Source organism: Ictidomys tridecemlineatus, unplaced genomic scaffold (genome assembly GCF_052094955.1).
Source record: "Ictidomys tridecemlineatus isolate mIctTri1 unplaced genomic scaffold, mIctTri1.hap1 Scaffold_57, whole genome shotgun sequence".
In the NCBI taxonomy this organism is placed as follows: Eukaryota; Metazoa; Chordata; class Mammalia; order Rodentia; family Sciuridae; genus Ictidomys; species Ictidomys tridecemlineatus.
The window spans coordinates 324,994-343,688 of record NW_027523832.1 but is presented as its reverse complement, the minus strand read 5'-3'; the positions used below and the strand labels follow the sequence as shown (position 1 = coordinate 343,688).

At 35.8% G+C, this 18,695-nt stretch overlaps 1 protein-coding gene across 3 annotated transcripts in view; it reads right to left on the bottom strand.

The window, feature by feature from the left end:
• LOC144374077 (uncharacterized) overlaps positions 1-18,695 on the bottom strand; it is a 71,690-nt gene that overhangs the window by 45,373 nt on the left and 7,622 nt on the right. For 2 of the 3 annotated variants that reach the window (XM_078037024.1, XM_078037023.1), the window contains exons 3-5: positions 6,610-6,720; positions 2,820-2,934; positions 1,878-2,031 (exon numbers count right to left, since the gene is read on the bottom strand). In XM_078037024.1, the coding sequence (XP_077893150.1) occupies positions 1,878-2,031; positions 2,820-2,934; positions 6,610-6,720 (380 nt within the window). The remainder of the gene's footprint in view (positions 1-1,877; positions 2,032-2,819; positions 2,935-6,609; positions 6,721-18,695) is intronic. The other variant, XM_078037025.1, reaches the window with a different exon arrangement.

Sequence of the window (18,695 nt, the reverse complement as noted above, 5' to 3'; positions counted from 1 at the left end):
AGACAAGGCAGTGAGTTATCACCCTTGTTCCTGGCAACCATAAATAACTCACAGTCTGGTGGGGAGGAAAGAATCAAGACAGAACCAGAGTGTGATTTCTTGCCATGGCTTGGGCAGGAAGTTCCACCGAGGTCCTCTCCACCAGCCCATAGTTTGTTCTGGCCCCAGGATCTGGTCCCATGGCAGAGTTTGTGCCTGTGCATTTCACAATGATGTGCTAGCAGCCAATATCACAGGAAAACCCCTTACTGAATGCCTGGAGCTCCCTCCACTGGGGAAGCATCTCCTCTAACTCCTGACACCTGTGCCTTCACAACAGCCCATGATGAGCTCCTCTCCCAACGTCCTGTAAAGAAGTATATTTAGACACCTACAGTGTACACGCACCTCTCTCTCAAGCTTTCACCTTCCATTTGAAATTGCCTCTTCAATAGTGTGAAAATAAAATGCACAGCCTGCCTGGCCACCATGACAGATGAGCATGCAGAAGACTCAAAACACAAAAGGCCAAAGACTCCAGTTACTCTCTAAGATAAACTAAAGTCAAGCAAACAAACAAAACCTAGGGTTCTTCTTTCGGGTTCTAGTACCCCCAAATCTGTGACCCTTTCCTGCAGGTGAGTGACTCCCTAACAAAAACAGCACCTTCCCTGTCTGCAATGCTGATGTGTAAGGATACAGATGTGAGAAAACTGCCATTTTTAGACTCATGCTTGGGCTAGTTGTAAATTTGATGATTCTGCTTGTAATACTGTGTAATTTTTTCCCTTTCATATACCTCTTGAATTTTTTTTGATAAGCTGATCCTTTTAAAGCCTGGTTTTTCTTGCAAACTTTTCTAATTCCTTTCTTTTCTGAGTCTCCCTCTAACAATAATGTATATTGATTTTTACTACAAACTCTGTTGACTAAAGCCTACATTATCTTCATCTTTCTAATATCTATCCCTATCTTCCTACTTTCTACTCTCATCTTTCAGGCTTAAAGGCTTAAAGCCATCTTGGAACTTGCTCTCTCTCACTGCCTGCCTCAAAAGAATAGCCAACTCCTGTCATTTCTCTGCAGTTTCCTACAGCAGACTTTCCCACAGCTACTACCTTTTCTCAGACATTTATTACTCTCTTCATGCTTGAATCATACTAGATACTAGGGGTTGATCTCTCTGCATCTAATCCCTCAGAAGGACTTGGGGTATATTATAATATAGGTTCAATTTTATCTCAAAGGCTGCTGCTAAGAAATAACTCTAAACCTCCTACCAAAAGAGAGCTCTCTAGGATATTCTAAGACAGCATTTGACTCCCATCTAATTTTTCCTTCTTCAACAAATAACTCTAGTGCTTTCATCCCTATATCCTATGGCATAATTTTGAATTCCTAATCTTGTTCACTCATCTCTGAGTATGGAATGAGTACTGTAAGTCACTACTCAAAGGGTCTGGGATTAAGGAGGAGGTATGGAACTAATCATCACTGATTAAAAAAAAGGAAGAAAAAAAGAACTTAAACAAATTCTCTCTGAGGTAACTCGTGGCACACTCATCTTTAGAAGCCATAAAGAGATTAGATCCATGATGTTCAGTTACATGCTCAAAGTCATACATCCAATAAGGGATAAGATGTGAATTTCAATCCAAGTTAGATGGTTCAAAGCTCATTCTCTTTATTCTATTTTCTCTGCCTTTAAATGCCACCCTCATTTTTAGCTTGTATGGCACCTTGCATGTAGTTAGGTACTGAGAGGGTAAGAATTAGGCCAATGAAAAAATGTGTAATTTGCAACAATGGGTGGTTAATGCTGGTCCTTTTTATTTGCATTCTCATCCACAGATAGTACTGGTTATAAATCATGAGACTCTAAAAAGAACACATTTTACCTGGAGGTCAGGATCAGCCAAAGGTTTCTGGGCTCCCAGAGTAACATGGTCTCTTTCTATGATCGTGTTGGTGAGCTGCAGTTTGGAGGCTGCTTTCCTATAAACTATTTCTTCCACAGTGTCTCGGCCAATCAGCTGGATCACTTTCACAGCCCTGTACGGGAGTCAAATGAGAGCAGTGTTAGAAGTCTGCAAAGCTGGGGAAAAAAGCATGCCAGGAAAATACACCCAAAAGGAAGCAAAACCAAATGCCACATTCAGGGAACAATGAAAAGGACACTGCTCATTGGGACCTGAGCATTTGTTAGAGAAATCTGGCCTCAAATTCTTCCTGAACTTTTCCCCAAAAGAGGAAGAGGAAGGAAGACGAAGTGACCACTATTGGGCCTTCATCTGTAGCCAGGATAACCCCTGGCAGGCATGTTACCTCAAGTCAAAGGGTAGCTGAACACAACTTTGTTTCCTCTTTGTGGTACTGGGAACCCAACCCAGGAGAGCTTTACCATGAAGTTATAATCCCAGCCTTAAAAAAAAAAGTTTTGAGACAGGGTTTAGGTAAGTTGCAAGGTTGGCTTTAAACTTGATCTTCCTGCTTGAGTCTCCCATGCTGATAATGATTACAGGCATGTGCACCCACTGGCTTTAACTTCATTTTTAAACTGAATTAGGATCTAACGTGAGAAACATGAACTAAATAAATTCTAAGTTTCTTCTAATCATTTTGGAATTTAACTGTTCTTTTCAACAAAGTGAGTCTGAACTGATCATGGGACGACTGATCCCCCAACATGATTCTACAAGCCAGCAGCACAACGGGGTTCAAACCCAGTGGACTCTAACTCCATCGTGGCATTGTTGTCAGGACTACACGGTCCACCTTCCTCCCCAATCCACAGCTGCAAGCCAACAGAGCAGAAAGGTGCCAATGTCTAACTCACTCACTTGTTCTGGCCAATTTGGTGAGCTCTGGCAGCTGCCCGCAAGTCATTTTGAGGATTAAAATCACTGTCAGAAAAAATAACAGTATCTGCTGCTTTTAAGTTCATGCCAACTCCACCTGAAAACCATACAAAAAAGGAGCATGATCAGCAACACACAAATAAGGAACTAGAAAACACACAAGGCAGGACTGGGTCCTACTGAAAATCTGAAATCAGTCCAACTGACTGGTTTCATCCTTCAAACTGAAATTTCTGCCCCAAACTTCAGGTTTTGACCACCCTACAGTGGTCAAAAGTGCTACCTCACCTTTCATTGCATGAACTGGGAAAATTTAATTATCAAATATAACAGAATGAGAGGTAAGCAGAAGAAAAGGATGCTTAAGTTAATTGCATGAAGACATTTAATATTTGTTTGGAAACCTTGATTGGATTTTGCTTCAAACAGTCTGTGAATAAGGACACAAGTTCTTTCAGAAAACAGCTCCAAAAATAAGAGGTCTGGGGGCTGCAGTTGTAGCTCAGTGATAAAACACAAGTGATAGAACACGTGAGGCACTGGGTTCCTTCCTCATCACCACATAAAAATAAATAAAATAAAGGTATCATCTGTAATGGTTTAGATGTGGTGTCCTCCAAAAGCTCACATGTGAGACAATGCAAGAAGGTTTGGAGGAGAAATGACTGGGATATGGCTTTAACCTAATCAGTGAATGAATCGCTAATGGGATTAACTGAGTGGTAACTGGGGCAGGTGGGTGTGGCTGGAGGAAGGGGTTCAGCAGGAACATGGCTAAGGGGTATATATTTTGTATCTGGACAGTGGAGTCTCTCTCTCTTTGCTTTCTGATCATGATGTGAGCTGCTACCCTCAGTCACACACTCCTGCCAGGATACTGCCTCCCCTGGAGCTCCAAGGAATGGAGTCGGCCTTCTATGGACTAAGACCTCTGAAACCATGAGCCCTCCAATAAACATTCCTCCTCCACAGTTGGTTCTGGTCACAGAGGTGAAAAAGCTGACTAAAACAGTGCCCATCTACAACTAAAAATGTATCTTAAAACAAAGAGAGGTCTGCAGTGGGCAGTAAGAAACACACATGACCACACTTGCAGCTTCAACAAGGTAGGAAGACCTGACACTAGCTATGATTAGAGCAGATGATACCTGTCTCTGAGTGGAGAAAACCTGAGAGTGTCTTCCTGTACTGGTTTCCACACTGATCAAAGAAGATGTCCTAAAATCAGTTCAAGACAAGAACACTCAATGCAACAACTCTCTGGTCTTTCTCCAATGGTGCAGGAAAAGGCCAAAAGAGCACTTTGGGTTCAGGAATTTAGAGTACTAAGAAGCAAACCACAGGCTTCTCTTTGATAAATGTGGAAACTGTACAGAACACACTCTAGCCAGGGTCACTGGAGGTCATTGCTAAAACAGGCCTGAAAGGGCTTGTTCCAAGAACTGAATGAAGGGTTCCTTTCTACAGGACTACTAACTCCTGGCTGGATGTAAGACAAGCCAGGCAGGAACATTCTCATTGAAGTCTTCCTATAAAATCAAAGTTGGAATAAAGAAATACTAATGACTGAATACGGAGAAAGGCTAAGTTATACCCAATAATAAGAGCTACACTTCTGTTTTACTACTGCCAAGCACTGCTCATGGCACTTTACATGTGTTGACTCTTCTAACCCTCACAACAACCCTGTGTCCTTGCTAGCACTATTCTCATTTTGCAGATGCTGAAATGGAAACAGCTAGATTAAGGGATTTATTTGAAGTTGCACCAGTAGAAGGTAAAACAGTCAGGATTCCATCCCATATTCCAGAATCTGAGGTCATTACTCCTGGGACAGAGGCAGGGTCTCACAGTGTTGCCCAGGCTGGCCTTGAACTCCTGGGCTCAAGCCATCCTCCTGCATCAGCCTCCTGAGTAGCTGGAACTGTAGGCATGCACTACTGTGCCAGGCTCCAGAACATTTTTGTCCACTGTATGCTAATTATCAAGGCAGTCATCTCATTTGAAAATGTGTTTGTGTTCCATAAGAATTATCTTTCTTGGGCTGGGGATGTGGCTCAAACGGTAGCATGCTTGCCTGGCATGCATGCGACCCGGGTTCGATACTCAGCACCACATACAAACAAAGATGTTGTGCTCGCCGAAAACTAAAAAAAATAAATAATTCTCTCTCTCTCTCTCTCCTTCTCTCTCTCTCTAAAATAATAATAATAATAAAGTTGCTTTGTCATCACTAAAAAAGTTTAAAAAAAATTATCTTTCTCTTGAGTTAATAGTGGCTAGTGCAGCCCTTCTTCACCAAAGATGATATTTTAAGCTGCATTTAGTTGTTTGGGACATATTCCTAAGCTATCGCTGCCATCTGCCGGCAATATGTGGTAACAACCTCGTGGAAAGCTGGAAGGAAACATTAAATGAAAACGCGGCACAGGTATAGCTACAACACGATGGCACGTATGACAGTTAGTGCGTGGAAAAGGCTAATGTCCAGGACTGCTTCAGCTTCTAGATAATCTACTCTGAGGTCTCCAAGGAGATTAACTAATTTTAGATGTTTCAAACATTATTTGCTCTCTAAATATGAAAAAAAATCTTAAAACGCGGGGCTGGGGATGTGGCTCAAGCGGTAGTGTGCTCGCCTGGCATGCGTGTGGCCAGGGTTCGATCCTCAGCACCACATACAAACAATGATGTTGTATCTGCCGATAACTAAAAAATAAATATTAAAAAATTCTCTCTCTCCCTCTAAAAAAAAAAAATCTTAAACACATAAATGGAATTCCTCTCCCAACACTGACCATGCCTTTGACCACATCCTTTGAGCTTCCCCAAAGACTAATCATGAGACAATGGGACTGAATGTGGTATGTGACCTGGGAAGAGACTGGACCAAAGGAATCGGATTGTATCTTATTATTGGCTTTAAAACACACACTAGAGAAATGATCTCCTGATACTCAAGGGTCATATCTAACACTTCTTTTATAGACCCATATAGTACAAAGCACTTACTAAGTGCTTTCTACATAAGGATGACCTTTCGTTCCATAAAGACATTAATTTCTTTATCATCAAGGACACAATTCCTGTTTGTGTTCCTATATCTATTCTATCAGGATTACCATCAAAAAAGTAAGATCATGAAACTCAGACTATGAATTCAAAATTAATTTAGGGCTTTTTGATTCAGAATGTAAGAAAAATTCCATTTCCCCAAACCGATTTCAAATTATTTAATACTATGTGAAAGCAACTGGGAAAACCACAAGTGTCATTTATTTATGATTAAGTCATATGGACAATACCATGATAATTATAAATAGCTGTCAGTTTCACTTTAGTCACATTTTAAACAACAAATCTTTATTAAACTTTATAACACTCTTTCAGAGGTACTCCTGGAGGAAGGGAAACTAGAAAATAGATTATCTTATTTTCCAAATTCATGGCTAGGAAGGAGAATGAATGAATGTGAATAAAACTTTCCCCAAAATTAAAAACAAAACAAAACAGGACGTTCCCGGTCAGTGGTCTAAGTGGATTAGAATTACTTTCCAACAGGCCCAGGTTTCAGCCTCCCTTCTCATGATCACAGCTTCACAGGTTGAACAGAAAAGAGCTCCACACGTGAAGTCCAGTACTAGGCTACGTAAGTGTTTTGATTCTCTCCTTTTTCAATACTCCTTGGTAAGAACCTCTCCTTTAAGAGAATTAGGGGAAAACGTACCAGTGGTGGGATGACTGTCTGCTTCCTCAACACCCATAGGCTTACCTGCCCTGGTGCTCAGGAGAAAAACAAAGATGGGCTGCTGTCCAAAGTTCTTGATGGCCAGGTGTCTCTCTTCGCCTCTCACAGAACCGTCCACACGCTCATAGCTGTAGCCTTTACGTAGAGAAGACAACAACCACACACAGGTCCTTACTCTTTGCAAGGACTCTTAGGAAATAAAATAATCGAGTCATTCCTAAGCCAATGCCTATTTGTCCTTTCCACACCCAAGCCTGCCCTACTTTCAATAAAGCCCAAAGGAAAGATCTCAATTGTTTTATAACTTGATCTTGTTTCTTATTTTATGTGGTACTGAGGATTCAAACCATTGTCTCTCACATGCCAGGTAAGGGATCTACCACTGAGCCACAACCCCAGTCTGAAAGATCTAAATTTAGGGGAACAATTCATCACTTCAGTCAAGAGCTTTGTTATGTTGTGAACAACCAAAAAAAAAAATTCATCACTTAATCCCTCTCGCCTTGCATAAAAGTCAACTCAAAATGAATGAAGGACCTAGAAATTAAACCAGAGACTCTGTGTCTAATAGAAGAAAAAGAAGGCCTAATCTTCATCGTGTGGTGAACTTCCTTAATAAGATTCCTATAGCACAATAATTAAAATCAGGAATCAATAAATTGTATGGAATCAAACTAAAAATTTTCTTCTTAGCAAAAGAAACAATCTGTGAGGTGAACAGAGAACCTACATACTGAGAGCAAATTTTTACCCCCTCACACATCAGATAGAGCACTAATCTCTGGGGTATATAAAGAACTCAAAAAGCATAAAAAAAAAACCCAATCAACAAATGGACCAAGGACCTGAAAAGACACTTCTAGAAGAGGATATAGAGTCAATCAACAAATATTTGAAAAATTATCATCTCTAGCAATTAGAGAAATGCAAATCAAAACTACTCTTAGATATCATCTCACTCCAGTCCGAATGGTAGCTATTATGAAGACAAACAACAACAGTGTTGGTGAGGATGTAGGGGAAAAGGGCACACTCATACATTACTGGTGGGACTAAAAATTGGTGCAGCCTATTGGAAAGCAGTATGGAGATTCCTTGGAAATCTGGGAATGGAGCCAGCATTTGACCCAGCTATCCCTCTTCTCGGTGTATACTCAAAGGACTTAAAAACAGCATCCTACAATGACACAGCCACAACAATGTTTATAGCAGCACAATTCACAATAGCTGAACTATGGAGCCAATCTAGATGCTCTTCAGTGGATAAATGGATAAAAGAAATGTGTCATGTATACACAATGGAATTTTACTGTTCAATAAAAGAGAATAAAATCATGGCATTTTCAGGTAAATGGATGGCGTTGGAGAACATAATGCTAAGTGAAGTTAGAAAATCCCAAAACAACAAATGCTGAATGTTCTCTCTGATATAAGAAGGCTAACTGATAGAGGGGTAGGGATGGGAAACATGGGAGGAATAGATGAAATCTATATAGGGCAGAGGGGTGGGAGGAAAAAGAAGGGTCAGGGGACTAGCAAGGATGTTGGAATGTGATAGACATCATTATCCAAAGTAAATATATGAAGACACGAATTGGTGTCAACATACTTTATATACAACCAGAGATATGAAAATATGTGCTGTATATGTGTCATAAGAATTGTAATGTATTCTGCTGTCATTTATTTTTTTAAATCAATTTAAAAAAGACTGGCAAAAAAGAAAAAGAAAATGCAAAAAATAAAAAAGAAAGAAAAAAGAAATGAGAGAGTATATGCTAAAAACCAAAACCAAAACTAACAATAAAACCCCAGAATGCTTCCAGTAATCATACTGTGGAAGTATTGCAATTTTGACTGATATGTATTATGGGACAAAAGAAATGAGCATTTATGAGACATGAAAATTAAATTATTCCCTCTATGCTTCCAAACCAGAGTTATCAATATGGAAGAAACAGTATTCAAAAAAATAAAGATGATAAATAGAAGCTCTACTCTCAAGTATCAATATACACATGGAAGTATAAAGTTCATAAGCATGTATGTATATACACACATAAAATATACACACATATAAAGACACGATAAACATGTAAAATATATACATATATACATACATATAAAGATATAATAAGTAAATACTTATATATACACACATATTAAAGTATATCCTCAAATCCTCCCATCCCCCTCCTGTCTCTCCCAGGTCCAGTGGAACTGAGGGGTCCCTGAGTGCTGACAGAAGGATGCAGTAGTCACTGTGAGCCAGCATGCCTGGTGCAGTCAGCCAATGACTGCACCTCCTAGCAAACCTGGTGAGTGGTGCTGGTAGGTGGGTGAGAGGCCATAGGTAAGATTGGCACTCCCCCCTGTAGACCCATGCTCCACTTCCAGTGGATGAGAAAGTGAGTGTTGCATTTGTTAAAAATAATGTGTCTCTGGGCATTGATCCCTAGATCCTCCCTCACACCATGGCAGGTGAACTGGTGCTTGTCTTGTATCTTCCTTTGATGTAGCTGGGACAGGAAGCTCCTTGCTTGCCTGCACAGGGTGAGTCAGAGTGCTGTCCGTCCACCCGTCTGTGACATGGGCAGATTTCTGGAGAGTGACCAGGATGCAATATTTCTATTTGTGTATTTATATAATCTAATATAGAAGAGTATTTTAAAGCCACAATTAAATATCAAAATTTTTTCACTAAAATATATTTCTTCTTATACACATCAAATTTTGTCTCTTGTTATTATCCCATAGATTTCTTGTGTGCTAGATAAGCATTATGAACTTTCGTAGATTATTTTCACTTATATATCTTTTGCTAGTATACACAAACAATCCATGGTAAGGTTTTATTTACATTGAAGCTAATTATATCTGATCAACATATTAGTTTTCTTTGGGGATGCACTCAAGTAATTTTAAATGATACAGAAAATTAAACTCACACTGCCCTTAACATAACACTTTCTCTTCTGGTATTTAGTAAAAATGGATCACAAAACTAAGCAACTTGAAGGTTGAAGCGGGAACTGCTTTATTGAGGAGAAACTCAAGAGGGAACTGAGCAGGAACTCAAGGTATCGGGTATTCAAGGTAGCAGGCACCACTTTATTGCGGAAAAACAGAGGTATATATACCTAACTGATTACACACAGCTTGACTCAATTAGCATTATCTAGATACAGCAGTCAGCCAATAAGGAATCCTTATCATCTTAATGGCTCTGTGGCATTGACTCACAAACCACTCCTCCTGGCAAACTGCCAGATGCCATCTTTACTTGATTTGTGGTCCCCAACATTTTAGAAGTTGTGAGAAAGCAATTTAGATGTTCCTGATGATGTCTAAGAGGCCTGGGTGCCTAGAATCAATCTAAAATCTAAAACTAATTCAAGGATATTGAATAGGAACACTGTGTCCCCTACCATTTTTGTATTTGTCTTTGCTTGTTGATCTGCAATCACTCTTAAGACATTAATTATTTATTATACTGTTCCATTTAAAGAGTCAGAGAATGAAGACATAAATCTCCAAAGACCAAAGTGATGTTCCTGAACAGGAAGTTTCTCTATGTGTCCTGTATCCATGACTACTTTTTAATTTTTCATTACATTTCAACTATAATTGGAAAAACTCTCATATTACTTTCAGGTCTATATTCATGTAAGTTTTGACTTATCTCTTTAATGTCCCAACTTCAAGAGATAAGTCAAAAATAATAAAAATAATTTATTATTTACCAAAGACATATTTAGCCTAAACTTCTATGATAAATATGTCTTTGTTAAATAATAAATTAAAACACCTCATGATGTATAAAGCCATAAATAACTTTCCACATAATTTATTATTTACTACTAGCAAGACATCTGTTAAGAGTTTACACACATTATCTAAATTAACCCCTATGGTTCCTAATAGGCTCCATTTAAAGATGCTCAAAGATCACAGACTTTTCCAAGTTTTGAAATATTAATGGAGAAAATGGGCATTTTAACCCAGTTCTTCTCAGGCTGAAAATCAAGTATATTATTGTTTAAAATATTAAATACAAAATCATAACTGTGTGAAAAATTTAATGGCCAATTTTTAATTTTACATTGAACTGGCTTTATGTAGAAAAGGCTAATGTAAGAAAAGGTAATGAGAGATTTGACTGCAAAATTATTTTAAATGATTTCACAAAAAAAGAATCCATAAATTGCAGATAAAATTAGTATTATATCTATCAAATAGTAAAAATTTACATGAAAAAGTGATATTATCAATTGAAAAAAAATAATGCTTGTACAATTAGGAAGAGACAGGGCACATACCTTACTAAATAAGAAATACAGAAGCAGCATTAACTTATAAAAAATGCTGAAATACATAATAACTAATATGTAAAAATTTTTAAGGTGAAAAATCATTTTAGAATTTGGAGATGGGCAATATTTTTTTTTTTAAATTCTAAAAATATTTGTAAAAGAAAAAAATTGCTTTGAAGGAAAGAAAAGAGAATTCCAGGTTTTAGATATGTTGAAAGGGAGAGAGAAAAAAAGGAAAAAGGAAGAGTAACCAATATGAAAATCACTCAAATCAGTCAATGTAATGAAAAACCAAAAAAAAAAAAAAACATATAAAAAACACCAATGCGCAACAGAATGATCAAATTTACTGGATTTAAAGTCCACTACTTATGGTGAAAAAAGATAAATTTATTACCACCATATATTACAAAGGTAATATATTACCTTAGATTAGAAAAATGAAGAATAGTGTTACTGTATTAGATAATTAACAACTTATGCAAATGCCTGGAATTTTATTGAGTTTGAAGCTGAGAATTAAACCAAGTGTCACAAAGATTTATAGATTATCTCTTAGTGATAACATTTTTAAAATTTTTTTGCCTACTAAGAGTTGTTTCAGAGTAATGTCTTTATTGTTTCCACAATTAAATAGCTGAAAACAACTGTGTTGTAAAAGATGGAGGACAATGGGAAAAGTTTAAGCTGCATTTGGACTAATCAAAGAGCAAATTAATGTATTTTCTGATTTTAAAAAATACTAAAAAATATGAACACCTTTTAGCTCATGAATATTCTTCCAAAATATAACAAGTATTATATATATATATATATATATATATATATATATATATATATATATATAAACTATTTATATATGAAGATTACTGTGAAATTGTTTATAGCATCTGAAAATTGGGTGTAGATTCTACAAGTCTATATAAAGGAATGGATTTAATTTTAGCATATCCATTATGTGAAAAAAAATTATTAACTTAAAATTATTATGCCAATTTATTTACTCTAATAATAGGTAAAAAAGGTAATAAAGTTGAAATAAACATGTTTGATTCTGGTTTTGAAAAATGCTAATCCAGTAGTAATGATTCATAAGATTATATAGAAAATATTAGCCATAATCAAGAGGATAATTCTTTTTTATTTTACACTGAACTTTATGAACATAAAAAATTGACATCCTATTCCTAAAGTATTGTTAGATGTTTGACAATAGGTAGAAATAACACAAAATTAGAGAATGAGTACTAATGCTAAAATTTAAGCTACAACTTTATTCCCACCTATGTGAATAATGAAACACATTATTTTTAAGTGTTCCTCATTCTTTGGTCATTTGAAAATGTAAGGCTGTATATGAATATACTTTGAACATGAAATAATATTTATAAAATTACTTTTTTTCAGAATAAAGTTTTAGAAACCCTAAATTTTCTTATGCTTCATAAAAGCACTATTGTTGTTCTTACCAGGCCAATAATAATAACACTAATAATAAAAAAATTTTTCAAGGCTGAGATTTCCCTTTCATGCTCAGAAGATAAACAGACAATTGGCACCAAATTATAGATTTGAGACAAACAAAACCTTGAATCTGTCAGTACAAGTAGAGAAAGTGAAGCTCAAGTGCTGCAAAAGGATTTGATACTACAACAGTTTGTTTCTTTGTTTGTTTTGGTACCAGTGATTGAACTCAGAGGCCCTGGACTACTGAGCCACATCCCAGCTCTATTTTGCATTTTTTAGATATTTTTTTAGTTGTTGATGGACCTTTATTTATTATTTATTTATATGTGGTTCTGAGAATAAAACACAGTGCCTCACACATGCTAGGCAAACACTATATTATGAGCCACAACCCCAGCCCTCATATTTTGTATTCTTATTTAGAGATGGTCTCACTGAGTTGCCTAGAGCCTTGCTGTTGCTGAGGCTGGGTTTGAACTCATGAGCCTCTAAGCCACTGGGATTACAGTTGTGCACCACCGTGCCTGGTTGATAGCACAACAATTTATTAAAGCAGAAGCATCTTCTGTGAATTTATTGGACAGCTTCTGCTAACACCCTTTCAAGTGCAATCATGGGTTTCTTTCATTCTAACTGATGACTGATTCCTTTCTCTTCTTCTGTCCAGATAACTTTAAGCTCTTTATCTTTATTGAATCTAACTTAGAAAACAAATGTGTTGTATTCTAATATCAAATATGAAACACATTTTTGTAATAGAACATTGTTGTCTTTGATTTTCCATATTATATCCCTAAAATCATAGACACTTCGAAAAGACATTACATTGTGTTTTATGAGCATTCCAAATAATAAGTAGCTAAGATAAATATTTTCTGAACTCTGAATGTTAAAATCTGGTACTTCTTTATATTCTCATATTCTAGAATAGCTACTATTACTTCTTTGTATTTTCATATTCTAAAATAGCTAATATGATGGGCATAGGTGTTCAAACTGGAGAGATTGAATAGGGGTTGAAAATTGTTCGCCTTGGTTTCTTCTACTTTAATTATCATTTTTAGTTGAGTTCCCCTTAATTTTATGTTGGAATACTATAATAATATCCTGACTCTCCTGTGTGTGTGTGTTTGTGTGTGTGTGTTTTTCAATTTACTCTTTAAGCTCATATGTCTGATATCAGCACCTCCTTATATAAGCACCGTAACTGTTCCCAGTAAAAAGCAAAAGCAGACACACTTAAAATTTTGCATCTACAATTTACCCCTTTCCTTCAAATGTTACTTTCAATACATCATCATTTTGTTGTTAACAAGTTAAATATTCTCCAATTCTCCTTCTTCTATCCTCTTTGTTATTACCACAAATCAGTGTTCTGGGGTGGGAGACTCCCCTGAGAACATCTGAAAATGCCTAAAGATATTGAGATGTTGTTATTCTGGAGGTGAGGGAAATATTACTGACATCTAGTGAGTAGAGGCCTTGGTTACTGATAAACTACTACATTTTTACAGCAAAACCTCCAACAGCACAGAATTCTGCAATGCAGAACCATCATAATGCTGAGGTCCAGAAACTGCCTGAGATCAAGACATCATTAACTGGTAAGTAGATACCTGAAACAGCAGAATGAATGAATGATCTCTCTCTGTTGCTCTGGCTCCCATCCAAGACAAATTTCCACACTATAGCAGAGCCAGTCTGTCCAAAATGTAAAAAGAGCCTGTATTTTATACTTGAAACTTCAATTACTTAGTACAAGGGATGGAAGGCATTATAAAATTTTTCATAAATTATTTCCTCATTAACTCTTTAGTTTCTTCTCACCTCCCTTTTTCTTTCTATACCAAACTTCAGCGCTACTGCAGAGTTTTCTATTATTTAAATGTTCATCTTCTATCTCTGTTGTCTGATTTCTGACATTTTGATATGCTGAAGCCTCTGCATGATTGCTATGACACTCAATTGATAGGACTTGTTCCCTTTGGGCATAGGTCCCCCTCTGAGGAAAAAATAGAATATAATCAGGAAAATGCAAATAACCACTGCATCACTGTAAATTCTGAGAGAGCTTATTAGACTATTTTGGAAAATTAATTTAGTACATTTTATAATTGAGTTGGATTCCAAAAAACAAACACCCACCTCAGTTTGTTATTTTTGCCATTTTAACACACAATAAAATACTTCTGAGACAAAGTTTTTCTCCTGATTTGTTTTGGCACTGGAACCTGGAGTCATCCCCCAGGACAGAGTGGTTAAGGAAGATGGACTTCCCTTCATTTTCAGATGCCCCAGTTGTGTGAGCATTAAATATTATTCCATCTACTTAATAGCCAGGAAGTCACAAAATAATTGAGAAAAAATAGCAGGTTTTGAGACAGTGAGGAATTTTTCCTGCTTATATTTTAAGAAAGGCAAATCAATATGAACAAAATTTCTAGTGATGTTAATTGGCTCAGGTAAGGTAGGGGATAGCCATTTGAACAAGTCACTGACATATCAAATGTTACCTTTTGGAATTTTAAGCAATTTTATAACAAAGGAAACTAATTTTGCCAATCTGAGAGATAGTGGAGACTTTTTCTCTTTGAATAAAATCATCCTACTGACTTACACAGATCTCAAATTTTTGTATCATGCTGCTTGACTTTGCAAATCAAAAATTGATTTGTCCAATTTCCCTTAGATTTTTTTAAGTTCTCCTGTGTAATATTTTGGAGTAGTTTCTTGGCCTGATGGGCCCAATTTACCCTTTGTGACACAGTGAAAAAAAGGATACTGGTAATAGACATCAATAAGTTCCATTCCAATTTTTAAAGAATTAGCATTTACATATTTAGCTTTCAAAAAATAAAAATCAAACAAATGTTATTCCTCATAAAAGACTTGTGACACAAAATATTTAATTTTTATATTTTGCTGTTTCCTTCACTTATCCACAATAACATACTCTTTTTTAGAGTGGAAGAGATAAAAGCTTTTGTATTGATGACATATTAAAGAGAGAAAGTGAAATGAGCTTAAGTTTGATTTAAAAAATGTGTTTTTCAGAATATGTGTAAGTTCAATTTTTATAAGCATTAAAACCAAGCATTTCTAAGTGATCAAACTTAACTCTTCTTTTAAATTTATTCCATAGGTAATAGCAGGCAATTAAAAACTACTCCCCACCTCCACAGAAGCATTATTTTACACTTGAGAAACTCAAGTACCTTTGTTTCATTATCTATTAGAGGATAGAGAAATAGTAGGTCTGACAAAAATAGATGTATATATAATATATATGTATAATAGATGGGCGTATTTAAGTATGTAAATTGTATCTCTGCCTATCTTAAAAAATGCTAATTAAAAAAGTGAATGCCATTCTAATTTTATTCTGTTTAAGAGTTAATTTATTCAAGAATATTCAGAAATCATCTATCTAATGGAAGGTTAGATTTTATTAGCATAATCCAAAAGTAGCATTTATTACTGGGGAAAGTAAGTGGTGTGGGGCTTTCATTTGGGCTTTAAAGTTTATGTCCACCTGCACTGTAGAATTATTGTAAGAAGTTCCTTGTCACAAAATATAGAATTAATATTATAGCTCTGAATATTGGATATAATACACAGTAACTAGAAACTTTAGATATATTTTATATTTAGATTTCATTCTTCCTTTTATATACTAGATGTTGATGATATAAAAAATGATACAATATAATACCAATCCTGAAAGAATTTGCATCATAATGGAGAAGATATCTATTTGTAAAAACTGAGACCAAGCACACTTAATGTTATGATTAAAGCTTTTGAAAAAGTATATGAAAATTAGATTAATGAGCTCTCACTTCTATTAGGATGGGAAAGTAATGATGGTGCAGCAGAAATTTTTTGGGGCATGAAAAAAAGAGAATTCAATGTGAAACTTAAAGAGCGAGAGGCAATGGAGGATATGTTGGCAAATGTTAAGCATAAATAGAGACAGAGAAGCAATAAAGATCAGAAGAGGTAGGAATTGTGTGAAGCGAAGGAATTATGTGAACAAGTATTAGTGGGGCTGAGTTTGTTCCTACAGGGAATTTGGAAGACTATTTGTGATCATGCTTTGAAGAGCTGGGGGACATATGAATAAATATTGAGTTTATTACATAAATAATAGAATATTTTCTTACTTTTGTGGGTATGGCATGGTTAAATGTTTATTTTAGAAACTAATGCTTGTGAGAGGGGAGAATGGCACACTTGAGAGAGGCTCAGACAGGAAGAGCAACTAGGGGCAGGTCACTGTTCTCTAGGCTAGAGATAAGAGAAAGGAGGGTTGTAAGCACTGGCAATAATGACAAAATGAGAACTCATTCAGAAAGCAGAATAAACAAAACATAATAGTAAGGATTTGATTTTTATTTGGTTTGTTGTAGCTAAAATCACAAAATTTAGAGATTTAAAATTGCCTATAGTTATGTCTCAATTATGGTAAAAACTGTTCTAAAATAATTGAATACTTGGTGTGTCACAGCAACTCATGTGGTGGGAACAGCAGCAGTGGCCAGGCAGCACAGTTTCAGAAGGTTCCTGAGAGCCACTGCCTGCAGCACCTGCATGAGCCTTGTGCTCTCAGCCAGGAAGCTCCAAAGGAAGGTCAGCTCTGAAGAATGTGAGGCTAAGAAGAAGCCCAAGAGGAGGTCTTCCAGGCTGTCTTCTCTGACTGCTGCTGCCAAGGCAGATGCCAAAACCAGAAAGGTTTTCTTTCATAGTCAGCAAATGGAAATAGTGATGTGAATGAATAACTGTGATATGAGGTAATAAATGCAGTTTTGAAAATGTTTCCAAAATAGAACTGATGGGAAGCAGCAAGTCATCAAGGAGACTGTATAAAGTGTATGTTCACAAAAGGGAGATTTTTATAAGGATCCCAAAGAGGAGTTGGATATTTCCAGATGGAGCAGAGTGAGACTGAGAGGTCTGTGAAAAGAAAATAGGATTTCAGGAGGTGCATCATCATCTGCCTAACTACAAATATATTAGACAGTTAAGGGAACTGAAAGACTTTAATTTGATTGAAATGCACAATATAATTCTATAACAAAGGGAAAATAGGCAAAAGAGAAATTAGAGAGTACATTGCTTGGTCCTTTAATAAGTAAAGACAAGAATAACATAGGAACATTTACATTTTAGAATAATCTCATTGGCTTTATTGCTGACGATGGGATAACAGATGTAAGACCTATGAATGAGGGGCTCAGAGTAGAGTTTACTATATTTTAGCAGAGAGATGATACAAATTTTACTGTCATTATCAGTTACCAGACGATGTTATTTAGAGTCAACAAAATATGATTACATAGAGAAGTAAATTGAGAAGTAAAGTTGATATATGTTTGATTTGATATATTTTGACCAGGAATTTATATATTTTAAAAAACCTTTTATAATTTACACTAAGTGTTTGCTGTGCCTCTATAGATGAAATATTTGAAGGATTTACTGAGTCTGACAATTTTAGTGTTTTAGCCTCCTTATTCATTAATATAAAATGTTACATTTTAAGTAAGGGAAGTATTTTTTGTTTGAATTACTGCTGTCTAAAAAAGATATTTAAATGATTATATCAAACAAGAATTTATTATGTCTGTTTTTATTATTTAATTTTCCTTTTAATGTGTTATGGAAAACAAAAGTTTAAGAATAGAAAATTACATTTATTTTACATAATTTTGGAATAATTTTTAGCTAAGTTATCTAAGGCAAAAAATAAAAAGTAAAGTTTTAGAAAGCCTGATATGTGGTAGGAGGTGAGAGAACTAGAGGTGTGCAGAATTTGTGGTAAGACACTGATCCTTCCCATCTCTTCCAGATGCTTCCCTTATTCTTACCATTTCTCCAAATTTGATATTGATAATCGCTTCTCACATTTTTCCGAAGAGGCAATTACATTACTTTCTATGATTGCAGAAAGTTATGATTACATTATATTAGATTTTGACACTAAATCATACACTGGTGAGAAGGCCATACTCTTCATTTGGTTTTTATTTTCATCACTAAGACAATACAAATGTGACTCCCATTCTGTAGTCACAAGTTACTTCAATATTCTTAGTAAAACATAAAAGAAACATATATAAGTTTTATTTCATTAAGATCTCCTGAAGGGAGACAATTCTTTGTTGTATACTAGAGCTTTTTTCCCCAAGTTTTGAAAAGCAAAATGTCTCCAGGTATTGTCAACTATCTCCTAGGCTATGAATATGGGGGAAAAGGCAAAAACTTCCATGATCCAGATGCAAAAGAAACATTAAATGTTTAAAGATATTTCATCTTTTAAATTCTAATGAA